Source organism: Callospermophilus lateralis, chromosome 1 (assembly GCF_048772815.1).
Source record: "Callospermophilus lateralis isolate mCalLat2 chromosome 1, mCalLat2.hap1, whole genome shotgun sequence".
Taxonomy (NCBI): Eukaryota; Metazoa; Chordata; class Mammalia; order Rodentia; family Sciuridae; genus Callospermophilus; species Callospermophilus lateralis.
This window is the reverse complement of record NC_135305.1, coordinates 172,039,710-172,066,698: the sequence shown is the minus strand read 5'-3', so window position 1 is coordinate 172,066,698 and position 26,989 is coordinate 172,039,710. Positions and strand designations below refer to the sequence as shown.

The 26,989-nt window shown below is 44.5% G+C and overlaps 1 protein-coding gene across 3 annotated transcripts in view; it reads left to right on the top strand.

Annotated features, from left to right (window-relative positions):
• Nucleotides 1–26,989, top strand: part of Ptprg (protein tyrosine phosphatase receptor type G) — a 713,787-nt gene that overhangs the window by 535,996 nt on the left and 150,802 nt on the right. For all 3 annotated transcript variants that reach the window (XM_076870736.1, XM_076870676.1, XM_076870809.1), the window contains exon 6: nucleotides 13,020–13,086. In XM_076870736.1, coding sequence (XP_076726851.1) covers nucleotides 13,020–13,086 — 67 coding nt within the window. The remainder of the gene's footprint in view (nucleotides 1–13,019; nucleotides 13,087–26,989) is intronic.

The window sequence follows — 26,989 nt, the reverse complement described above, 5'->3', positions numbered from 1 at the left end:
TGCTTTCGGTTTTGTTTTTGTTTGCTTTTATTCATCTAATAACCTAGTAGATTTGTCTGGAGTAAAAAATAGCTTACTATAATTATTGGTATTTATTAGGTACTTAATAAATATATGTTGAATGTCTGAGTTAGTGAATGGGTGGATTTTAGCATAACAATTTTAACACCATTTAATATTTGATTGAATTCTTCGTACATACTTGGCACTAAACTTGGTATATTTTTGCACCTTATCTTAGTTGACCCTCTATAGCCCTATGAGGGAAGTACTGTTAGGATCTCCACTTTATAGACTGAGAAATCTGAGCAAAGTCACAGGAGTTACTGGTATAAAGCAGGATTAGCAGACTTTTCTGTTAAAGGCCAGAGAATAAACACTTACTGGCTTTGTAGGAGAAACTTCAGTTTCTGTCCCAACTGCTCAACTCTGTTGTTGGAGCACAAAAGTAGCCACAGTCAATATGCAAATGAGTGGACATGGCTGTGTTCCAATAAAACTTTATTTACACAAAGCAGTCAGTAGGTGGGAATTACCCCAATGTCCACAGTTTGCCAACCTCTGACACTCTTTGGCAGTTTTGGACTTGGATTGGAACCAAGGCAGCATGACTTGGAATACTTGTGTCCAACCAATTAGGAGCAAATTTTTGATAAAGAAAGAGGAAAAAGACCAAAAAAAAAAAGGACCCTTGCTTTAGTGGTCTTTTTTCTTTTTCCCCTAGTGCTAAGGTAAAACCCAGGGCATTGTGCGTACATGGTTTTACGCTGATTAAAGATGGGCAATCAGGATGAGAACCACTGTTCTATTATGCGAAGAAGGAATTGATGGCACAGCAGAGAGTAGGGACAAGACTTAACCAAGAACGTCGGAAGTAGTTTCGGGTTATGATGGTTGTGGCCCAGGATGGAGTTAAGAGTGGAGGAGCTAGAAGAAAAGTTCAGGGAAAGTTCAAGATGTGTTTAGGAGGCAGAGTCCTCCAGGATTTCTGAAACATCATATGTGGGTATGCCAGGGAAGAGAGGAATCAAAATTATGTAAGCCAACTTTGTATCCCTGTGACCAAAATGCCTGCTGAGAATAACTTAGAGGAGGAAAAGTTTCTTTTGGGCTCATGACTTCAGTGGTTCTATCCATGGTCATCTGATTGTATTGCTCCGGAGCCAAGAGAGGCCTCGTGGTTGAAGAGTGTGATGGAGGGAAGTTGATCAGCTCATGCCGCTGGGAAGCAGAGTGTGTGCTGGGAGCCAGGGAGAAGATATCCAATTCCCACGACACCCCCTCAACAGCTACTCCCTCCAGGCATGCCCACCTGCCCGCAATGACCACCATTCAAATTATTAATCCATCAAATGGATCAATCCACTGATTAGATTATGCCTTTCATGGTCTAATCATTTGCCTCCTACATTAACATAGGAGCTTTTGGGGGACACCTCATATCCAAACCACAACAAAAATGATTCCTAGGGTTGGAAAATGTGGTCTGATGGTTGCCATCTTATTGAAATGAAATAGAAGATGAGAGATTAGGGTGGTGTCGTAGGGATCCAGACTGACTGAATTATCTCAGGACCCCAATGTAGTTGGTCTGTCTGTATTCAGAAGTAAGGGTGTATTGGGGGTTTTGTTTGTGGTGCTGGGGATTGAACCCAGGGCCTTGTGCATGGGAGGCAAATATTCTGCCAACTGAGCTACATCCCCAGCCGTATTTGGGTCTTTGTATGTGTGTGTGTTTCAATACCTGGTTGCATTACCTGCAGGGTATACTGTCTTTTGGTGGGGGTGGGGGGGCAGAATGGCTGTGTCTTCAGCTTTTAAGAATCTTAGGTGAGTCAGAAACTGTGCTAAGCACTCATATAACAATCTCACCTGTCCTATGAGGTTGGGTCCAAGAATAATCCCCATTTTAGAGATGAGGAATTTGAAGTTGTTACTAACTTTCCCATGAAAGTCCAGCTGTTAAGAAGAAAGGAGGAGATGGAAGGAGAGGGGTTGAACCTGAGTCTATTTTCAAACACCCTGCAGGTAACCACTAACTAGTCTTATACTCTCAACTAGCTGTTGAAGATGACCTAATTGCATTCAACTGTAGAAGATACAGCTGCATTTGTTTCCCCTAAGAAGTTACCTAGCCCCAGGTTATTGTCAATGACGGTTTTATATAAGATAAGCTGCCTCCTGGTTAAATGTTTCCTGCACTCCCTCTTTCCTCTGCCCTGTGGAACCAGCCATTTTTTCCAACTGAACTGCTGGAAGAATTGAAAGCGGCTGAGCACTGTTGCTTAAATAAGTAGACTACATGCTCTATGAAGAAGTCATATTATTTTCTCAAAGGAGACAGAGTTGGCCCAGTGAGGCTGTGATTGCTACGAACAAACTTTCTGGTTTTCCATTTCGTTCTGCTACAAATGGTGTGTTCTATCAATCAAGGTCTGCTGGGAAAGATTTTGTCTTCTCCTTGTTGGAATTTAATTTTATCCTCTGTTGAACTCAGGTGCATTTTAAATACAAAGTCCAACTGTTTGGTTAGCATAAATCCAGGTCCTCCCTGAGATGGGGCTGGATGTGCTTTCGACAACCACTGGCTAGAAAGGAATGCCCCTCATTGGTGGCTGTAAAGATGTTTGTTCACTTAAATAATTGATTCGTAACCCCAAAAAACATGGCTTAACAAAAGCTCTTAAATCAGATGCTCAGACAACTTTCAGGCAGGGGGGAGCTCCCGAAAGCAGTGTTGGTGAACCAACTGGGATGTTTAGATGAGTTAGCAGGTTTATTTCAGAGGACAGTGACAGGGAGCCGACGTCTCTCTCATATCATCAGGCAGCAAGCCGTTGACCTGAGAGCATGGCTGGGCGTAGGGAGCAGCCTACCAGGCTGGATTGATACTTAATCAATCTTCAGAGGCTGCATTCAGGGATCTGTCCATCAGTGTTCCATGATGCGGTGCCTGATGTGTTTGCACATGGTCACTGTGAGCTCGAGACAGCAGGTGCCTTGCTGCTGTGTGGTGGCCTGGGCTTTGCTCAGGGACTCTTTTCATGATGGACGTCTTAGGTTCCATCCTGCCATTTATTGGTTTTCTTTTTTTGAACATAAACACTACTGCAAACTTGGTCCCAGAATTGATTTTTGGCGTTCATTTGCTCCATTTGGGGGCCTTCTAGTTTTTGCCAAGTTGTCCTGGTTGGAACCTGACTTCCAAACACATTTGCTCCTTACTCAGCTCGAGAAGCTGTGATGTCACATAGCCGCTGAGGGTCCCTCAGGGGCGAGAGCTCACTCAGAAAAATGGGAAACTGCTTTTCGATATCTCCAGTATAAAAAGATGGTGACACGTGAATTTTTTATGGAAACCTGGACTTCATTCCCTTTGTGACATCCAGCTACACTCTGGTCCTGTGGGCACACAGGACTTGCTGGGATTTACAAAATTGCATAAGCTGCTCTGCTACCCAGATCCTGGCACATGGTCATCCACCGCTGGATTAGAAATGATTTTATATCTGGCAACTTCAGGCAGCAGGCATGGATCTTCTCATGGCTCTGTGGGTCTTCCAATTCAAGGTTTCTCACAGGGCAGCCACCAGGATGTCAGCTAGGGTCGAGAGCTTATATGAAAGTTCTGCTGGGAAACAACCCATTTCCCAGTGCACTAGGGTGTTGGCAGAATTCAGAAGCTCAAGGGCTCTTTGACTGAAGAGCTCTCCCCACTTAGCTCTTGGCCAGAAGCCCCCTTCAGGTACTTTCCTGTGGGCATCTCCCGTGGGACTGCCTACTTCCCCAAAGCGCACTTGGGCAGTGAGGGATACTGATGGGCTAGCAAGACAGAGGTTAGAATCTTCTGTAACCTAATCCTAGAAGTGACATCTCATCACCTTGGCTCCAAAAAGCCACCCCATCCAGCCCACCCACAGGGGGAAGAAATGACACAAGGGGGTGCTCGGGTTGTGGCACTGGGTTCAATCCTCAGCACCTATCAAAATAAATAAACGAAATAAAAGTATCATGTCCAACTACAACTAAAAATATATATATTTGAAAAGTTTTTTTTTTTTTTTTAATTACACAAAGTCTAAATACCTGGAGCTGCAGCCAACCTCAGCCTACAGTAGATGCTTAGTCCAAATTACAAGCATGCAGTGCTTCAAGCTCAGCCACTCCACAAATATATACTAAGACCATTATAGCATGTTTCCCTCCTCTTTATACAACTAGAAGATGAGTCAGATCATTTCGATATTTATTTATTTACTTATTTTGCAGTGCTGGGGGTCAAACTCAGGGCCTTGTGCATGCTTGGCAAGTGCTGGATCCTTGAGCTATATCCCCAGACTAATTTTACTCCCTTTGAATGTGAAACCTCTAATTATGCAGAACCCTGACCTCACTGACACCTAAGGAGGCATTTTTTTTTTCAACCAGAGGATCCACCTGGCAAGCCCTTTGATCCAGTAATGTGCAGGTCTGTCTCTCTCATGTTTTTCTTGCTGCATACCTGGAGGGGACTGAAAGCAGTCCCCACACAGATGCTTTCTGGCTTCGGAGGCTTTTGTCAATGCAGTGCCGGAGCAGGATTTTGCTTGGAGGGAATGAAAAAGCAAAGGTGAGAGGTCACATCCAACGTGGTTCTGTTGAAGTCACTTGCTACACATGGAAACAGCCAGCTCTGCTTTCTCCCCTAAGCCTTTGATATTGTTGGGGCTTTTCAGTGCGTGGAGGGATTAGTAACAAGGGAAAGTCAAAGTTGTCCAGCGCTGCGGGCAGTGGGAGTCACTGAACCTGAAATAAGCTTTTCTTGCCCCAGGCTCCACCACATCTCCTAGTTTTTTTTCCTCTCTTTTCTTTTTTAATTCAAAGGTCACGACAATATTGCTGTGAAATAGTTTGCATTGTAGTTTAAGAGTCCAGGCCTTGCTTGGCCGGGTTGGAATTTCTTCTTTGCTTCTTTCCAGATCAGGAGCAGCCTTTTGCTTGCAGAAGACTGACAGGGGTGGGACATGTGGCTGTGGGCCCCCATTCTTGAGTGGCTATAAAAGCTTCCCGCCACTTTCTTGGCTCTGAGACACAGAGCATTAAAAAGAGGACAGAATCCACCACGTGGCCCCTCTGGAAGCACCATTTGCCAGATGCCTCTGCTGGCCTGCGCCCTCCCTCCCCTCTGCTTTGGCTTTGGGTTGAAGTGTTGGGTGAATCCAAAGCCAGAGGAAATGGAAATTGCAGATGCAGCCCAGGGAACACTGTGATTCGCATGAAAATGAGAAATCTCCTGTATGGACAAGGATCCAGCCTGCTGCAGCCTTGATCTGCACCTGTGCAGATCTGCTCCTAGTCTCCCTGTCACCCTGCAGACATTGGGTTTTCCAGTAATAGACTCCTCTGGGCCACATCTGACAGCTACGTGGCCCATACTCTAGTGGTGGGGCAGAGAGGCCGCAGAGCACGGTCAGTTTCTGTAGACCAAGAGCACAAAATTCATTTCCTCGGAGACTTTCTCTGGCTGTGAATCTCGGTTCTCTGGGGATAATAATTTGTGAATTGATGAGTTCCCGCTCATATTGGGAATTAACAGTAAGTAAGCCATGTCTGTAAGCTCAAGCTGCATTCATAGGGAGGAGGGTGAACCCTATTAGCATTTATAATTGTGTTTCCTTTTCATATGAATCCTGCCCATGGTTGTGGAATTAGGGGTTTTCTCATCAGCTGATGGAAACCAGTCCCTGGAGACTGTCTTTATCAAGTGCCAAAACCTAGGTGATGATCCAGGGCTCAGACCCTTCCCCTCTAACAGTGCTCTTTGCTGAGAAACCTCAGTGACATTTTGTAGATATAGATGAGGCTCAGTGTAGAGTCCTGGGATTTTAATAGTCACATTTAAAACCAGCCTTCTGGCCAGGAATGCACATTTGGTCACCTCAGCCTTCAGTTGGTTGGAAGAATACAGTCCTTCTGTTCACAGAAAAAATCCTACCATTTTGCAAAGCTCTCTTGCCTCCTTCTGAATCGCATCCCACTTTTCCTCTCTGACTCTGTCCCATGGCAGTTTGGGATGTGACATACACCCACACCTCTGACTCGGGCCATTAGATAATCCCCTTGCTGAAATGATGCCCAATAGAGAACAGAAAATGATGTTAGGGGGCTGGGTTGTCGCTCAGCAGTAGAGCGCTTGCCTCACACACATGAGGCCCTGGGTTCCATCGTCAGCACCACATAAAAACAAATAAATAAAAAAGAAAGATATTGTGTCCATCTACAACTGAAAAAAAAATTAAAAAAAAAAAGAAAATGATGTTGGGGTGTTAGAAGGGAAAAAACGGGAATTTCCACATCCCATATTGAGTCTTTAGACTATTGAAGAAGAAAAGCAATATTTGTGAATCATAAAAAGAAGAGTCGAGAAGGAAAGGGTATTTCCAATAGAGCTCAGCAGTTCGTGGTGTAATGCTACCGTTGCCTTCTTGACACATGGTAGACACATTTTGCCTAAATTATTGACAAGTGTTTAACTTTTTAATAAAGGAAACTAGTCTGTGCTTGGCTCTGGTGGGGAAGGAATAAATGAAAAGTAGTGGTTCCCAAGGAGCCAAGTTATAAATGTTTTGCCAGGAAGTTCTTGACAGCAACTTGAACTGAGATCTAGTGAATGGTAACCAAGATACTACAGCCAGAATGGAACCGATACAACATCCTCGCCTCTGTGGCTCTTGGGGTGAGAGTCACGGAAGGAGAGCCATGGGTAGATAGGAGACTCGGAAGTGAAATCAGACCCCAGGAGAAGCACTTGCCCTTGCGATGATCACGTGGTTTTATTTTTTATTTTATTTTTTTAGAGAGAGAGAGAGAGAATTTTTTAATATTTATTTTTCAGTTTTCAGTGGATACAACATCTTTATTTTATTTTTATGTGATGCTGAGGCTCAAACCCAGCGCCCCGCGCATGCCAGGCGAGCACACTACCGCTTGAGCCATATCCCCAGCCCGATCACGTGGTTTTAAATCTCAACACATAGGTACCTGCTAAACCTTGGTGTGGGTGAATCATCATCTCTGTGATTCGGAAAGGCTGTGTGGAATCTCTGGTCCCACTGTCCATTCCTTCCCCTGTAGCCATGGTTAATGGTGTGGCCATCCACCCACAGCAGGCATAAATCCTTTTTCCCACAAGAAGATATTGGCTGGATGTGAGGTTTATGGGTCTAACGGAGCAGCTGGTAGTGTCGGATTCAAGGCAAGTCAGTTCTCTTGGCCGTCCTATTTAGCAGATGGCCAGGACTTGATAGATTGAAAATTATTAGGATCCCAGATGAGGGCCAAATGGCACAGGGGGCAGGCAAAGGAAATGGCAAGCTTGTGCAGTCTGATGGGGCCTCCCTGTCTGCTTTTCACTGGGCTTCTAGTGGAAATAAACACAAGCCCTCCCGTAGGTTCTGGATTGTGAGCGTGTCTCTAGAGGTTATTGATAAGATTGCTACTAATTTGATAGTTGGTTGAATCCATACTGTGAGCTGTGATGTGGAAAGATTTTTTATGAAGTTTCTGCTTCATCTACATGTATACACATTTGGCCTTTAGCAGGGCACGGTGGTGCATGCCTGTAATCCTGGTGGCATGGGAGGCTGAGGCAGGAGGATCGTGAGTTCAAACCAGCCTCAGTGATTTAGCAAGGCTCTAAGCAACTCAGTGAGACCCTGTCTCTAAATAAAATACACAAAAGGGCTGGGGATGTTGCCCAGTGGTTAAGTGCCCCTGAGTTCAATCCCTGGCACAAAAAAAGAAGGAGGGAGGAGGAAAGAAAATTGGCCTTCAGTCCAAACCTACATGTCCTAGTTTTCTCTATTGCCATGTCTCTGTGCATTTGGGGTATATCTAAAGACAGAAGGTTTTGGGTTCAAGTTGGAAAACTTGAACCCAAAACCTTCAGTCCTGTCTTTGTGCCATCTCTTTGAAGATGACTCATGTCACAGAAATCTGCTCAAACATGGAAGTGGCAGGAGCTATGTTTTGCAGGGAGAGGGGCGTTGCCTGTTTCTCCCCCACCATTTTAAGCTCATTTGTGCAATTGCTGCCTTCTCAGGATTACTGCGTAACTCCTTTGATCTTAAAGTGGAGGAGGCAAGTTTCAAGAGCCAGGAAAAGTCCTCATGTGGTTTTAAAAGGAGCAGCATATTACAAAATCGAGTGGATGTCAAATAAAACGTAAATTCGGATCTTTTGAAATTGGAGCTCAAAGAGGCCTCACTTTGAGAGCCAAGCATGCTGAGAAGCTCAGGGACAAAAATGCTGTTGTTTGATATTCGTTTAAATTTGACAATTTAGGTTAACCTGGTGCTCGATGCTATCCATCCTTGGGCAGATGCTATCTTTCTGTTCACCATTATCCTGAGTCTATACCTTATATTTCAGGCTGCATGAGAATGGGGTGAGATCTTGTTCCCATTGTACAGATGAGGACCCTGAAGCTCCCCCCGGATGTGTGCCTGACTGAGGATTCCATTTTTTTCTTCACTCCCTTGCCCTGTCTACCCTGGGCAGAGAACAGAATATAAATGTAAACATGGGTTGCTAAATCCGCTCTCTTTCTGTCGCCGTATTTAAAAGCTGCCCAAATGGCTTAGCTATGTCCACAAATTTTTAAGTGGCAAATTGATTGAAACAATAAGTGGAAGGGATTATTTCAGTTAGGGTTGTACCTTACTGGAACAAATCTACTGATTAGCATGCCATTTGGATTCCCCACCCAGAGATTTGGAACCAAGACACTTGCCTGGAGAATGAGCTCAGTATTATCAGTAAATGTCTTTGACCAGCCAGTTATCTTCATTTTCTCTCCTTTTCTCCTCATCCATCTTTTCAACCCCAACCGGATGAACCAGAAGTTGAGGCTGTGAGGCAGAGTGGACAGGGTTGAAGGCTTTCCATGGATGGGTTCGCTTAGAATCTGGGGTCAGGTCTCTGAGCTCAGATGAGGCCACATCTGAGTGTTGTTCAAAGAATGAAATGCTGTAAGCACAAGTGAACTGAAATTGAACTTGGATTGGGTTGCCTGGTTATTTTTCTCTTGCATGGCCTACAAATGTTATCAGCGGGTGTCAGTCATGGAGGATTAGGGATACTTTTCTTTGAGACTTCGTATCATCAGACAAGACTAAATGCATTCAAGTGTCCCTCTAACTATAATACATCCCCTCTCATTTTGGATGGATCATCCAACACAGTAATCTCCCTTTCTCTGCAAGGGATGTATTCCAAAACCCCAGTGGATACTTGAAACCACATAGTACCAAATCTAAATATATATACACACACACACACACACATACATATATAAATGTATATATATATAGTGTATGTATATATATATATATAGTATCATATATTTATATATACATAAATATAGATTAGGCATAGTAAGAGACTAACAATAGTAACTAATAATACACTTATAAAGTATACTCTAACAAAATTGCCAGCATGATTACTCTTGCACTTTGGAACCATTATTAAGTGATATAGAGTTACGCGAACACAGGTATTGTGACAGCTAATCTGTTAACTAAGATGGCTACTAAGTGACTAATGGGAAAGTAACTGATACAGTGTGGATACACTGGGCAAAGGGATGATTTACATTCCAGACAGTATTGAGTGGGATGGAATGAGATTTTTATCTTGCTATTCGGAGCAGTATACAACTTAAACCTTCAGAATTATTACTTTTTGGAATTTTCCATTTAATATTTTTTGACCAGAGTTGACTCTGGGTAACTGAAATTGCAGAAAGTGAAAACATGGATAAGGGGAGACTACTATATCTGAGAAAGGTCACCATGGTAGAGGAAGGGTAACAGTTCTGGAGGAACACCTGAGTTGATCAGGCTTATCGTATAGAACCTTAATGAGCTTATTATATAGAACCTTAATGAGCTGTCTTTGTGATAAACCATAGCAATAACTTAAGAAAATTGATATGCCTATCCCCCAACCTCTACCTTTATACACAGACCTAGAAGCTCCAATAGCCAAATTTTGCTCTGTAACAAATGATCCCAGTTAGTTAAACAACAGTCATTTTATTATTTCATGATTTGATAGGCCAGCTGGTTATTTATGGTTGGGGCCAGCTTTAATGGCCTGGAGTGACTCACCCACCCGTCTGGTAGTTGGTAAACCAGTGGCTCTGTCTTCCTCCAGGAGATCAACCTGGGATTTTTCCCTTGGTGGTCTGAGCCTACACATACACCGTGTGTATGACGGTCAATAACTTCACCTTAGCCAAAGCAAATCATGTAGACAACTGGATTTCAAAAGGGAGGAGAAATTGTTATACACTCTTGATGGAGGAAAGTCAGAATCAAACTGCAGCATTGCCTGTGGCCGGGATGGGAAGAATTTAGAGTGACAGATATTAGTGTAACTACAGGTAGTTAAATTGGCATGAACATCTCCACCAGACTGAGTCAAAGAGACCACCTGGGTTAGTCAGCTTCTCAAAACTGTAAAAATACACCTGAGATAATTCACTTAGGAAAAAAAAAGGTTCATTGGGGCTCATAGTTTGGGAGGTTCAGGTCCATGATTGATTGGCCCCTTGTTGGGGGACCTGAGGTGAGTTAGCATATCATGACAGGAGTATGTGACAGAGCACATCAGCTCACCTCATCTGCCAGGAAGCCAAACAAGAGGAAGAAGGGGACAGTCCAGTTCCCTTTAAGGCCACATCCCTCACCAACACCCTGCCTCCTAACGGTTCCACCAGTCTCCCAGTAGCGCCACATGGGGACACTCGTCCCAACCTAATTATGGTGCTGTTTTTCACCTACAACTTCGACTTGACGTGGGATCTTCCTCTGGGATTTTCTTGTATTCAGGACTTTTGAAATTTGGCCGCATTCTCTGGTTAGAGTTTCTTCTCTTGCATTCTTGAGTTGTAGTTCTATTTTGGCCAAGTATTTGAATTTCAATGGCTAAAGTGCAAATTACAATATTTCTTCAAATACAGTCTTGATCTGGTGTATTCTGTGCATGTTCACCTTTCACGAATGTTGATGCTTCAACCCGTGTCAACCCTGGCTTGAGCTTGTCCTCAGGCAATTTGGAGGTACACTCATGCCAACTCCCAGAATCCTACATTTGTTATCTGCTGCAATGGGTCCCTATTTGTTGATGTTTTTCTTTTCCCCATACCTGTAGTGTTTATGGTATAGCACAAGGTTCACATTATTTTATTAGTGTATAAATACAACTCTGTGCATAATAGCACCTCTGATCTGAATGTAGGCATAACTAAGACATTAGGGTGTGATCACTGTTAACTCACACAGCAATTATCTAGGGCTTCCCACCCTCACCCCCTGCACCAGGGGCATCTCAGGCCAAGTGATTCTGTTACAGGAGTACTATTCTGAGCACATGGATATTTAGCATAGTCCTGGCCCCTCATCACTTGAGGCCAGCAATATTTTCTCCTCCTTTTTCCTGTCTACTGAGTAGTGACACCTAAAAATGTCTTTGAGCATGGTCGGTGTCCCCTTAGGAAGGTATAATTGGGAAGACATAGCTCTTACCTAGTGATGCTGAAGCACAGAAGAGAAGGAAAGGTACCAGATATGGATTGTTATCAGAGAGTGCAAACTAGTTCCCCACTGGAACATCTGTAAGAGGAGGAAAGAGTGTGGGAAATTGGCAGTCACTGTAGAATTCCATCTAGGGATGGATCTGGATTCCTCTGAATTAACTAACTTGAAACATCAAATTGGATCTTGCCACACATTGAAAGGTTCATTACGACCTTATAACTTCATTATGTAAGAAATGGATTAACGGCAAATACTATCCCTGGAGGGAAAAAAAAAAAAAAACTTAAAGACCAGAACTGTGCTGACCACAAATAATGAATTTTGAAAGCTCTTTATTTTGGGAAAAAAAAAATTAAGCGTACACAAGAGTAGAGAGAATGTCTTATTGCCAGATGCAGTGGCACATGCCTGTAATCCCAGCATCTCAGGAGGCTGAGGCAGGAGGATCGCAAGTTCAAAGCCAGCCTCCGCAACTTAGTGAGGCCCTGAGCAACTTGGTGAGAGCTTGTCTCAAAACAAACATGAAAAGAGCTGGGGATGTGGCACAGTCGTTAAGCGCCCCTGGGTTCAATCCCTGGTATCAAAAAGAAAAAAGTCTCATTACCCATCTCTACCCATCACCCAAGGTGAAGGTCAGTCTTTTTGCATCTGTACCCTGCTCACTCTGCCTGCTGTCTATTCTTAGATTGTTTTGAAGTACCTTTAAGACATCATTCCATTTGTAAATATTTAATGTAATTCTAAGGAAAGTACCTAAAACTTGGAATATGCTGGTAAAATGTCAATTTTCCAGAAAGGGCAAGATTGAGAATTTCTGCTAAGGAGGGTCAGTAAAGGGAAAGAATGAGACAAGTCCAAGGAGGCTTGGTATTGGGAGCATTAAGTCCACACAGGGAAACTGAGGCAGAGCCACTGCCTCTTGGAGCTCTTTCCCCTGCCTTCTTGCTTTGAATAACTCTGATAAATGTCCAATATGTCGTGACATTTTTCCAGGGCCTAGGGTCCTTCTCAAGGAGAATCCATTGGCAGGGAAGAGATGCATTTTCTAAGGAGAAGGAAAAACCCCAGAAGGTATTGAAATCCTCAGTTGATCATGGATGGCTCTCTTTCACTGACTTTTTAGCCTATCGGGGGCTACCTTTAATAAAATGAGATAGAAAAAGTCTCACAGTTGCCTTTAAGATTTTGCTAGGACTATGGTATGTCTCTCTGGTTATTATGTATTCTGCGAAGTTTCTTTCTTTTGATTTAGACCTCCTCGCTTGATTTTATTATGTCATAAATATCCTGCATTTGGTGCGAGCCAGGGTCTACGTGAGACCTAAGAGCCTCGGTAGATCACATCTGTTTCCCCACCTTCTTTTTAGAAGATTAAACTGAGGCTGTTGTATCTGATGCCAGAATAGATTTAACCAATCATGTCTCCTTTACATGTAGGTCAGTCCGAGGGACAATTCTGCACTGGATCCTATTATCCACGGGTTGAAGGGTGTCGTCCATCATGGTAAGTAAAGCCAAATCTACTTCCTTTTGCTGGAATGTGTAGGGCTCTGAGTCCCCCGCTAGAGGAAACAGGTTATCTTGCAGAGGACAGAAGGTGACACCCATTTCTCATCCCCTGATATTGAAGGGCATTAGAGCCATTATTTGATGGGTAAAGGGCACGCCCATTTATTACCTGCAAATGGGTCTGGGTTAACAGGAATCCATTTGTTTCTCTCCGGGCACCACTTTTGAATGCATACGTTATAAATCAAAACGCCTTAAGGGATGCTGTTCTACTGGGTCACACCTGTCTTTTGTCTCATCTCTCTCCTAAAAATATTCTTCTTGGAAGCGTCTTCCCACTTATAAATTTTTTCGATCTGCCTCTTAGGTTTAGGGTGGGACAAAAATAAGTCGCCAGGATAGGTCATTAAATTTCGTAGCATGTGAACAAGCATGATGGAGTCACTACGACTGCAAAAGGCTAGACTGATGTTGTGCAGGGCGTGCATCTTCTCCCCAGGCATAAAAGTGGGAGAGAAAGCAAGATGAATGGGTTCTGTCTTTTCCAACTGGTTTTTATTGAAGGAATTTCCCTGTGGTTTTATTATGGGCAGTCCATCATTACCTGTGACATCGAGAGCCTCTAATTTCAAAAGTACCCTTGTCGCGGGGAGGTGTGGAGTCTTCATCTAATGCAGTGATTTGCAAAGTTTTAATAATCTAATTAGAATTCCAAAGACATTGACAGAAATAGCATTAGGAACCCTAATAAATCTCTCCTTCCCCCTCCCTACCCCCAGCCCCACTGTGACAAAAACGTGTCTCCACACCCTCTGAGAGGGTTGTCATTCGACCTGCACCAACTCTATAGAGCTTAGCAAACATTCTCATTCATTCTCTCTCTCTCTTTCTCTCTCCCCCCTCCCCCCTCTCTCTCTCCCTCTCTCTCCCTCCCTCTCTCTCTCTCTCTCTCTCTCTCTCTCTCTCCCAGGGAAACTAGAACCAGTTATGAGGGTTCGTTTAAGTGGGATTTAGGAATAACTGATCAGTTCTGCCAACTGTTCCATTGTATAGCTGGTAACAGTGATAAACCAAATGCAGATGGAAGTGTAGTGTCTGAAATTATCCCAATCTGGGATGTTTCCATTGATTCTCCCCAAGTTTCAATTTCAGGAAAGGGTACTCATCTCATTTCTGAGGGCTCTGACCTCATGACCTAATCTCAGATCCACAGGTCCCACCTAATGCCCTCGCCTTGGGGCTTAGCATTTCAAGGATGGATTGAAGGAGAGGTACAGACCTTTAGCAGAAGCTGTTCCCTACGGAAATCCTTCACTGGCTGTGGATGGCAGCAGAGTTGCCTGGGTTGTTCCTTTGACCCTGCTGTCTAGCTGAGAAATCTGGAGACTTGTAAAGAATAATTCCCAGCCAGGCACGGTGGCACTCACCTGTAATCCCAGTGGCTTGGGAGGCTGAGGCAGAAAGATCGAAAGTTCAAAGCCAGCCTTAGCAACTTAACAGGATCTTGTCTCTATTTAGAGAGGATTTAAAAGGATTGCGATGTGGCTCAGTGGTTAAGCACCCCTGGGTCAATCCCCAGGACCAAAAACAATAATAATAATTCCCTACAAAGTAAGTTCATTTATTTATTCATCAATAATAGGTTGCTTTGCCCCCATACTGTGCAGATGTGGAATTAGAGCAAAGATGAAGGCAGACCCAGGCCAGCTGTCACGGGAAGGGAAGGGAAGGAAGCTGCAGACCCCTCCTCCTGTTACCTCCCAGCCGTGGTGGCTTCCTCTGTGGGGACAGAACTCCCCTCACTTGTACCCAGTCTGATCTCACTTTTATGCTTTCAGGTCTTATTTGAGATCTTGCCTTCTTAGTGAATTCTTGGTTATTCTGTCAGATTGCCTGCCTCTTCCCATCTCCTTTTGGGACCAGAGTTTGAACCCAGGGTGCTTTCCCACAGAGCCACATCCCCAGTCCCTTTTTATGTTTTATTTAGAGACAGGGTCTCACCAAGTTGCTTAGGGTCTCACTAAGTTGCTGAGGCTGGCTTTGAACCTGAGATCCTCCTGCCTCAGCCTCCTGAGCTACTGGTATTATAGGCACGCACCACTATGCCTGGCTCTTGCTTGTTTATTAATTCTTTTCTTACCTACATAAGTATACCAGCTACAGTGTGCCATATACATAAGTATATGGCACACTGTACCTGGTAGAGAGTAGGTGCTCAGTTAACTATTAGCCAGAGGAGTGTCAAGGAAACATACAAACTCCTCAATAAAAATCTCAAAATAGAAAAGCAGATTAAGAGGAGGGGGACCAAAGCCTCCTCAGGTTCGGCTTCCATTGAGAAGAGAAAGGCATAAGAATTTCTCACTTATCTGAAAGGGAATGGACATTTAAAATAGCTTAAAAGAACTTGCATTTGCCCTGGAAGGTCTGTGAGGGATTTGTATGATCTGTTAATTTGAAGGAGCATAAATAATTGTGCCCTTCGAAGAGACTCTGGCTTGGGAATGATGATAGAGATGTTGTAAAGAGGGAAAAGATATCAATATGGGTTTCTGTCGCAGATCAGAAATAGCTTTTATTTCTTCAGCTCTGGGAGTCATATCTCAGAATGTTAATTTCTCATTAAGTGATTTTTTTAAAAAAAGAAAAAGAATCTAATATGTTCCTTCCACTGAGAGCACCATGAGTAATCTGGTCCTCGCAGCCAACTGTTCTTGGTGGTTGGTCATCACAGTCGGCCTTGAAGCAGGTGCCAGGATGGGATTTTTTAAATGCAAGAGGGAGAGAGAAAGGGGAGAAGGACTAGAAGGAGGGAGGGAGGGCATCCAGACTCACCGGCAGGTGTGACCACCCTGAAAGGGAGGGAGGCAAGTGAGGAGAAGGAGCCAGAACCAGGCTTCCCCACCCCGAGTTGGACAGGAACAACCCCGTGTCTGTTCCTCACTGTGTACGGTCCTGGACTGGAGCATCCTGGAGATGGGCCTCAGTGTGAGCCCTGGGGGTCAAGAAGGTGCAGCTCGTCTCTGCAGGAAAGATCTCAGGTGTGCTCCCCTGTTGCGTACAGAGCTCTGTCATCCTTCCAGAGAACCTGCCTGATCGCACTCCTGGAGGGTTTTCTCCTTGATACTTGTTTTAGACAGCTTTTCCACTGCTGTGACTAAAAGACCCAACCCACACAACTATACAAGAGGAAAGATTTTGTCTGGAGGCTCATAGTTTCAGAGATCTTAGTCCATAGACAGCCCACTCGATTCCTAGGGGCTTGAGGGGAGACAGGACATCATGGAGGAAGAGTGTGGTGGAGGGAAGCAGTTCACATGGTGATCAGGAAGCAGAGAGAGACTCCAGTCTCCAGAGACAAATAGAGTCCCCAAAGCCACGCCCCCAATGCCACCTCCTGCAGCCACCCCCACCTGCCTCCTGCCACCGCCCAGTTAATCCCATCAGGGATTAATTTGCTTATTGGGTTGAGACTATAACCCAGTCATTTCTCTTCTGACCATTCTTGCATGAGCTTTTGGGGGACACCTCACATTCCAACCATGATACTCCTCTCTTCTCAAATGCTCAGCATTCTTATAATGGCACTGGTTATTCCGTCCAGAGTTACTAATGTTTGCACACACACCACAAACCTGGGCACAGGAGTGTACAGATCCGCCCCATGGAGTTGACAGACTCTTGGGAAGACCCACAGTTAAGCAGGTGATTAGAGTGGGGAGCAGCCGACTTCACTCAGACTTGGGTGAGTAAGATCTACAGAAAGCATAGAGCTCACCCAAGCAGGAAGGGAAACTTAGGTAGGGTTCAGGCACCACCGGCATGGATGATGGTGTGTGCTGGTGGGTCGGGCTGTGGTATGTTTGGGGCTCTGAGCTCTGTGACCTTGCTTCTCTGGTGCTGGCTAGAGGTACCCTAGAAGACTGTTGGCCAAATGAAGTGCTGTTTCTTATGGGTTCCTTTTTTGTGAGTAAATTATGAATATGACTGACTTGAGCACCATGCAGAAATATGGAGAGAGTGGAATGAAGTAATTTCCCTTGGTTCTCTTTTTATCTGTCCATCCACAGAGGAAGAGATGGAAACCCTAAAATGTATTTTTTATTTCCTTTGTCCTACCACCGCCATCCACTGGAGAGGAGAGATTTTGGGACAAATTGTGAATGCAGTACAGTGCGTCAAATTCAGCTGTTTGCTCTGTCTCTCTTTTGCAAGCCCTTATGAGTGGCCACATCTATGTAAACATTGCTTCCCCAGAACTGAGTCTAGTTCCCCCAATCTGCTTAAAACCCATTCTTTTGTTGTTGTTGTTGTTATTGGTGGTGGTGGTGGTGGTACCAGAGGTTGAACCCAGGGTGCTTAACCACTGAGCCACATCCCATCCCTTTTTTATATTTTTTTAGAGACAGGGTCTCACTGAGTTGCTTAGGGCCTTGCAAAGTTGCTGAGGCTGGCTTTGAACTGATGATCCTCCTGCCTCAGCCTCCCAAATCACTGGCATGCACCACTGTGCCCGGCTTAAAACCCATCCTTAAAAAAAGAAAATTTAAAAGCAACCTGTATGCAACAGGCATGGAATTATTGTCTTTCTTTGTTACTAGTGTTACCCAATTGGACAGTGCTAAGGAAAGGTGTATTTTGTTCAAGGTCATTTAAAAGTATAAGTATCTATTTTTTTTTTTCTTTCCAGTTTTTGGATTACATGTTTTCTAGTCTTCTTCCTAGAACCCACCCAGAGAACTCCCAGGGGTCTGTGTGCAGGTGTGCGTACTCCCAAATGTAAAATGACCACTTTTCTGTTTCTGAAAGGAAACTCAGTAGCAGTGGTGATTTGGTCGAGCAGCTTTGCCTATTTGTCCGTTTATTCCCAGTGGCCCTCCTTGCCTTCCCATTCCCCTTCCACTGGACCTGACACTTTCGTGAGTTGGAGGCAGCCTGCTTTCTCCCTCGGGGAATGGTGGGGGGCGGGGACAGCAAGAAATTGTCTCCAAAAAGGCCGAATCCCCCACTAGTCATTTTGAACAGCTGCTCTTCCTGCTCTCCCTCCTCCCTCCCCGAGCTTTTCCAAGAAAGCTATCACTGAAAGAACAAATAAATGGTCACTGAAAACACCCTTCTGATAATGTCCCCAAATGAGGCTCTTGAGAGCTTTTCCTTTTAAAAATGGAAGTCAGGGCCTGGACAAGATCAGAACTTACAGAAGAGTTTCTCTGACTTACCAGTTTATTACCTGGGCTCACCTGGGAGGTATTTCTCCCATCCCCCTCCCTCCTGCCCCTGCCCTGGGACACTGATCATCTCCTACCAAATCTACGGACACAGCCCTGGGGTGGCTAGTGTTCAAGACAGGCCCCTGTACCAAGGGAAGGGAAGCAAGAAGGTCTATTTGCAGATATGTATCAACTGTTCCACCAAATTCTTCCAGGTAGTTTTAAGAGTGGGTGCTTCTCACTTCCTTCCCCCGACCCCCATCCATCACACCAGCCAAGACTGAGCTTCCTACCATAAAGAGGTGGGGTGTCTGCAGAACTGGCAATCCTCTGAGTTCTACTGAAGCAGCCAGTAGGCTTTGTGTCAATCATGATGGTGGCAGGATGAACTGTTTAGAAAGAAACCAGTCCTATGCTGCAGGTGCACGTGATACAGTACCTTTGACAGCCAGTGTTACACATCCACCTCGCCATCCATCCTGGCTGGCAACGCCATATGTAGGTCCTATCAAGAGACATGTCCACCTAGCCAAAGACTCGTGCATGTGAACTTTTTTTCTTTCTACTGACCCAAAACCACAGCAGAGAGATACGGGTTGTGGTATATTCATACAGTGGAATACTATGCAGAAATTAAAAGTAATGAACTACTGACTTACCCCAAAACAAAAACACCCATACCACATAGCCCTATTTATGTAAAGTTTAAGAACAGCCCAAACCAGCCCATGGTGTTAAAGGTCAGAATAGCGGAGTACAAAAGGGACTCAAGGAAATTTTCTTGGGGGGGTGATAAAAATGTATCTTTCTTTGGCGGGGAAGGGGTAACTAAAATTGAACCCAGGGGCACTCAACCACTGAGCCATATCCCTGGCCTTATTTTGTGTTTTATTTAGAGACAGAGTCTCACTGAATTGCTGAGCGCCTCAATTTTACTGAGGCTGGCTTTGAACTTGCAATCCCCCTGCCTCAGCCTCCCGAGCTGCTGGGATTGGAGGCTTATGCCTCCACACTCCGCTTAAAAATATATCTTGATCCAGAAGATGATTACATTGGAGTCATAAATCTTTACCACACAGTCCCATTCGATTTGTGCATTTGATTATTTGGAAAATAGTTAAAGAGTAGCCCATATATATGTGTTAAACATGGATTTCTCAAAGCTCTCTCATGTATGAAGCTTAAACAAAATCCAGCAGCATGCATGAGAGAGTCAAATATTAAAAATGCTAAACAAGTCAAGCACCAGCAAGTATGTATGTGCCAGGCACTCTCGTGGTGGCTGTAAAATCAGTTAGGGAGACCAGGCTTTGAAAACATTTGGTAGTATCCAGCTCTTTTGGTCCAAGAGTCCTGCTCCATAGAAAAAACTCAGATCTAACATAGGTACACTCAGAGATGTGTCCAAGGATGTTTGTGGCATTGTTAATTTCTAATTTCCCAAATATAAAAATGCCTTAGAAATCCATCATTCGCAGACTGGATCAATCCGATTTCCTATAGTCATACAATAGAAAGGAACAGAGATCCTAATGTCATGGTGCACCCAAGAAACACTCTGTTCAGCATGTGAGACTAGATCTTGAACAATACATTGCATGTTCTTCAACATGAGTTTGAAAATGAGGAAACGGAAGCTATAATGTTTAGGAGTCTGGGAGGGAAAACTAAAAGAAAAGTCAATAATGATTATTTCAAAATGGGAATAGTGGTTACTACTTGGGGGTGGGATGGGTTAGGAAGGACTGGCCCTGTAGGGGAAGTCAGGTCCCCTCCAGTTCCAAGTGGTCACCCCACACTAGGTTTCCTTGTAAGACTATTTGACAGTGCTACATTTTTGGGGTATTGTTATTATTGTTATTATTATTATTATTATTATTATTATTATTATTTTGGGGGGGGTACCAGGGATTGAACTCAGGGGCACTCAATCACTGAGCCACATCCCCAGCCCTTTTTATATTTTATTTAGAGACAGGGTCTCTCTGAGTTGCTTAGGGACTCGCAAAGTTGCTGAGGCTGGCTTTGAACTCATGCTCCTCTTGGTTCAGATTCCTGAGCCACTGGGATGACAGGCATGTGCCACCATGTGCCGGTACTACGTGTGTGTTTTGCATGCCTTTCTGCCTGTAGATTGTGTTTCACAGTTAAAAGAGGCAAAGATTAGCACAAGAAAGTGAGAGACACAGACAGCGTGCCCCTGTGGGACACATCGAGTACCAGGTGGCCTCACAGTGAGCAACGCAGCAAGAGCCACTGCACTTTCTTAAAAACTTGTGCTGTAACAGCCCTTGACAGGCTGTTTGTTCTCTCTGCTAATTGATTGCAGGCCAGTGAGAGAGCTGTGGCTGCCTCGGGATTGTGTCATTAAAAGATGACTTTGGATGCCAGCATCTCCTTGTGGAGTTGAGAAGAAGGAGATGGGCAGCAAAGGGAGGGGGTGGTGACAGGTCTGGAAGCAAAAGGCCCCTTGCTGTTGCAGTGCTAGTGTGAGCTTGCCCTGTGAGGGGAAGGGCCGGATGAGCTCGTTAGCATCACGGAACCTTCTAGAAACCTCTGGTCTTGCCTTGGTTTACATGGCAAAGACAGGCACACAAAGCAGGCAGTGGCTGGCAGCTTGCCCCAGAGTCACACCCGGAGAAGCCACCCAGCCCAGGCCTGACCAGGCTCCTCACAGTCTGTCTCCCCCTCTTCCTTTGCCAGGTCCCCACTTGCTTTTTTCAGCATTGACTGAGTCACATCAAATGGTCTCTGTTAAAGGAGCAAGTGAAAAAGTACTTTCTCTCTCTCGCTCACTCGCGACTGGAAGTTTGGATACTACCAAATGGGACTGGAGATTGAACCCAGAGCCCTGTGCATGCCTAGCAAGTGCTCTACCACTGAACTATGCTGTCAGTGAGGTCATAGGACCTTCCCCTGTGATTGTTCCTTTGTCACTATTGTAACTGTCACCAGTGATTAAAAAGTCTGTCTGAGACTAAATGGCTAGAGTTCCTGAAAAAATATTGAAAGACTTTGGAAGAAGAGGACAGATTCTGGAACAGGGGACTTGCAGGGAAAAAACTAACCTAGGAGACAGACATGGTAGCCTGGGTTATATAATCCAACAGCAAGAAGATTCGAGCAGAGAGATGAGTTGATGTTTTTTGAGGAGTTCTTCCCTGTTCTTTGCACATGAATTTTAAGCTCCTTTAACCATAGAGTCTGTTACTCCTTTCACTCATCAAGTGCCCAGTAAGTATTAGTCAGTATACTGAGGGTAAAAGGAAGATCCCCCTTGCTCTTGGGAAAGTCTTATTAGAATCCTTTGTTTTTCTTTTTTTCTTCTGTCCTGGCTGTTCTTAGTGCTCAAAAAATCAATGTTACTTGTCTGCAAAGTAATTTCATGTATTCACATCTTCATGGGCCCACGTCTTTTTTAGTGAATAAAGTTTTATTGCTCAGCCACATTCATTTCTGTATGTATTGTCTGCTGGTACTTTGGTGGCAGCGTTAGTAGTTGTGACCTAGAGACTCTCTGGTGCAAAGCCTTCAATATTTTCTCGCTGGCCCCTTTACATAAAAAGTCCACCGCCTGCCTCATCTGTCTGGTAGCTGTTGTGCTTGCTCTGCTAAACAGTATCACCCTCCCCAAGTTGTTTGTTAATGTTGGGACAATCAGAATACCCATTCAAGCCATGGCTCCTCTCTGACAGACTCCACAGAGATTGGCTTCAGTTTTGATCTTGATCACATCATGGTGTAAATTCTGAACAAGTGAATGAAGGGTCCATTTTCATCTGTATCTTAAAGAAGGAAACTCTGGAAATTGTTTTCTCCCTTTTGTATGGGAAAACCAATACTAAGCCATCTACAGAAGACTGGTAATTTCAAATGCAATAACACACAACAAAATTTCCTGTTTGAAGTTTATGTGTGCAGCATTAATTACATGGAACTTTCCTGAAGTGTTCTGTAAATAGGCAGTACCTGGGCTCCAATGCCTTGGCTCATACCCTTTCAAACGGATCCAGGAAGGACTGATACTTATCGGAACACTTTTGATCTCAAAATCTTCTAGAAACAGGCAGACTTAAGCCATTTCCACAGTTTCCTGGATTTTGGTGTATCAGAATCATGACCATACTTGTGAGCTATTTCCAGTTCTTTCGTTAGCCAAGGCCAGGAAATAGGATGCTGTGCAACTTCTATTATCACTTATAGCATTGTTCACAGTAACGCCAAGACATAAAAAGACTTCAGAAGTGATTCCTTTTAAGTTTGATTTGAATCTGGGGCCGGTTCTCACCCATCCAGCGTTCTTTGTTAATAGTTTATTATTTGAACATGATTAGGGGAGGCCAGGAAGATGCCTTCTCCTGTTTGCTTTAACAAAATGTGAAGCACAAAGGATTTAAAAATACATCTCCAGGAGTCTACTGCAAAGATCCTTGCTAAGTACTTGGGGATACAGAGATGGTTTCTTTCCTTGATTTTATGCTCTCTTTATGTCACCTTGGTATAAGAGAGGCACTGTCCAGTGGCCCAGAACATAGGTTCTGGCTTTCAATATCATTCCTGATCTGAACTAATGGTACAGTCCGCACAAACCGCTTAACCTCTGTGTGTTTTGCCCGCTGTAATAATAGTGCAACCTTAACGGCTTATCCTGGGGATTTCTCTTCTTTTGCTATCCAGGGAAAGAGCAAACAAAACAAGAAAGTGGGTGAAAGGAAAAAGCAGCCCCTCATGTGCCCTGTAAACAGGCCTGTCCATCCCAGCAGCACACAGTGAGATAAGCATTCTCAGTCCTGTTGTGTCGATGGGTGAACTGAGATTTCAGTGAGATGAGCTCACTTCCCTCAGCTCTTGCGATGTAGCCACGATTTGGATCCAGTTCTTCTTCTTCTTCTTTTTTTTTTTTTTTAGGACTTTGAGATGTATTATTTTCTTTCTCCTCTGCTGCGCCAGCATCAACTGGCTTCCAGGTTATTGTCAAAATCACTTAATTCTTGTGCATCTTAGGTCTCCTTTGTGAATTAACTCATTGACTGGTGTCAAAAGTGAACTGAAAGAATGCACGCATCATGTCTGGGGTGGTCACCAGAACCTGGTCAGGGAGAGTGGGGAAGACCCTGGAACTGCTCCGTGGGGATAGTGGGGTTGTGTCCATGTAGGACTTCATGTCATTTAAATGTCACATTCATTTCCTTAGTTGTTGACAAGACGGTGACCTTCATGTGCTTTCTCCTTGGAAATATTGATGCCAACCTATATTTTATTCACACACCAACTCATATGAAAATGCCACACTTGGTCAATGGAAACCATTAATAAAGTCGGGGAAGCTCGATGTCATTGAAATTAGCACAGTGGATTACGTCATGACTTGGACTGTACTTCTGGGCACTTGAATTTGGCTATCTGATTTTTTTTTTTTTTGGTACCAGGGTTTGAACCCAGGGGGCTTAACCACTGAGCCACATCCCAGCCCTTTTTATATTTTGTTTAGAGACAGGATCTTGCTGAGTTGCTTAGGGCCTTAGCCTCCCGAGTGGCTGGAATTATGGGTGTGCACCATCGCACTGGCCAAAGATTTGATTTGTCAGGAGGGCTTGCTCTCCCCAAGACCCTTGCCTAGACCCCATAACCACACTAGTTATTTGTGCCTCTGGAAATTTTCTCCAGACTGTAGCTGTGGAGAAGGTGCGAATAGTGTTTCAATTCACTGCACACCGGTGGAGACTTCCTTAGAAGCAAAAGCAAGTTCTAGGCCTCTCCCTCCACATATAGTTTGCCCTATGGATGCTCAAATGACATTCCTTTCTTCTTTATATTATTATTATTATTATTATTATTATTATTATTATTATTATTATTATTATCATTATTATTATTATTATTATTTTGATACTAGAAATTGAACTGAGGGGCACTTAACCACTGAGCCCCATCCCCAGCCCTATTTTGTATTTTATTTAGAGACAGGGTCTCCCTGAGTTGCTTAGGGCCTTACTAAGTTGCTGAGGCTGGCTTTGAACTCACAATCCTCCTGCTTCAGCCTCCCAAGCCAGGGGACTTACAGGCCTGCACTACTGTGTCTGACTTCAAATGGTATTTCTGGTTGTTGCCTGGTCTTTGTATAGAAGCAGGGATCAACAAATTTTCTCTGAAAGGGGACTGATAGCAAATATTTTAGACTTTGCCAGCTGTATATTTCTCTTTTTTTCCCAACAACTCTAGTCCCAAAGCAGCCAGACGATACATAAACAGGCATGGCTATGTTCCAGTAAAACTTAATTTACAAAAATGGGCATGAGGCCAAATCTGGCCCACAAGCCATAGTTTGCCTGCTTTTGACTTAAGAGTTTCTTAGCGCTTTGGTTTGATTCATTTCTTTCAGCTCTTATAAAGGACCTGCTCTATAAAGCACTGTGCTGGGTGTCAGTCAGGAGATGTGCTCCTGCTATATGTAATAGAACCCCGGCCTGGTAAGAGACCGCTATTAACCACTTCCACAGACTACAAATTAAGCCTGGGTCTGTTCAGCCGTGACCTTGAGGGAGTTCTCAGCACCCCCTGCGAAGATTACGACCTGTTCCCTAAGTTATGAGACCTCAGGTAGAGAAAGGCCAGGGCAGGGCCTGGCACTTAGTTCCTGCACCAGAAGTATAAACTGGGCAAAGGAAAACTGCTGTGTATTCCACTGTGTGGGATAGAGTCTTGGGGTCCAGGCCAGTGAAGGGTAAACTGAGGCTGGAGAATCCAGTCTTTTTTTTTTTTTTTTTGGTGTGTGGTATGGGGGCATGTACCAGGGATTGAACTCAGAAGCACTCTACTACTGAGCCACATGCCCAGCCTATTTTTGTATTTTATTTAGAGACAGGGTCTCACTGAGTTGCTTAGGGCCTTGCTAAATTGCTGAGGCTGGTTTTGAACTCTCAGTCCTCCTGCCTCAGCCTCCTGAGTTGCTGGGTTTACAGATGTGCACCACCACACCCGTCTTGGAAAACCTAGTCTTTATCAACAGATGAGAGTCAATGCGTCTGCCTGCTCCTGGGAGCATCTTTCACCACAGTCACATAGGACAAGCTCTGGACCCCACTTCTTCTAGACTTATAAAGGCAATGAGACCTTAGGTCATTAATCCTTTTGATTAATATGATTCTCATCTGTCCTTGCAAGTCTTTCTCTTCACAATTCTAAAATCGGGATGCATCTTTGAGTTCCTGTCAAGTCATTGTTTAACGAGCAACACGTAACTTTTATCGATGAATTTTGAAATAGCGAACCATCTTGTGATTAGTGTTGACTTAGATACTGAAGAAATGGAGGATCTTGGATTCGGGGTTATTTTAAATGCACCAACTGCTACTATGTGCATTTTTTCCCCTCTCTTATGTCGGTTTGGTACCTCCTTTGTTCTAGGAACAGAGTATTTTAGCTACTAGGTATACACAGAGGCCTTGGCCTTCATGCAGTAATTAGGCTGTTGGAGTAGACAGTAAACAAGTTAATGGAAGCAGCAAAGGAAATGAATGGAGTAGGTGGACGTAAGTAATTGACAGCAGAGGGGACATTTCTCGGGTAGAGGTTCAGGCAGTGGTGAGCAGAGACCCAGATGCTAAAATGTCACCCATGAGATGGTGGGAGGGAGAGCCCTGCAGGCAGAGAGAGCAAGTGGGCAGCCAGGGGGAGACGGGGAGAGACCCTGCACAGAGGTAGACAGGACCTCAGGGCCATGGTGAGGAGTTTCATCCTAAATGAACTGAGAAGGCTCTGCAAGACTTCAAGTTGAGCAGTGTCAAGATTCATTTTCTGTTTTTTGTTTGTTTGTTTGTTTTGTTTTTTTAAGTTTTAAGTCTTCACTGAGCTGATCATGTTTACATCTTCTGCAGATGAGCCACCAAGAGCCCAGGGGTCTAAAGTGAAGCACTAGAAAGAGCCCAGGGCTGGGCATTGGAGACCCAGAATCCCTCCTCAGGTCGCTGTGTGGTTTTGGGGCAGTCTCTTTCCCTCTGTAACCTCATTTCCTTTGTTTCTAAAACGAATTGGAACCAGTATCCTTTGAAGACACCAAAGTCCCAGTCTCTCCTGACTCCATTTATTCCCTAGTCCCTTTGACATCCTCCACTTCTCTGTGACTCTTGGGGTACTTCCCACGTGACACCTGGTCGTGACCTAAGCCTGGTACCTGTTCCTGGTACCATGGAACCTTATAGAAGCCTGCTCCTTGAACACGGGACAGCCCCATTTTCCCTCCCATCTCATGCTCCTTAGGAAACACGCTCTGATAATGAGCAACCAATTACACAGACCAGACATTGTTGCTTGTATGTAGATCATAAATTCTCTCCTCCCAGGCTCCCCTGGGGAGGCCCCTGCCCCATCTTAATTACGATCTCCTGTTTTCCAACCTCCCCCAGTGCCACGATCCTAAACCCCGGGTTCTGGTCCTCAGGCCCTGCTGTCGGTATTTCCTGCTTCCCGTCTATGCCTGGCCTGCCCTCCTGTCGCCAGCTGTCAGCCCAGGACTGCCCCAGGTCACACAGTGCGTGCGTGGCAGGTCTAGACTCAGCCCAGAGCTGCCAACCCGTGTCTTCCCCCCCACCACCATTCCATGACCTTTTCACGGTTTTTAGCCAAATTATCAATTATACTTACCCAGCTGGTGATTAGCATCCTTGAACCTGTTCAATTGGGGGTTCA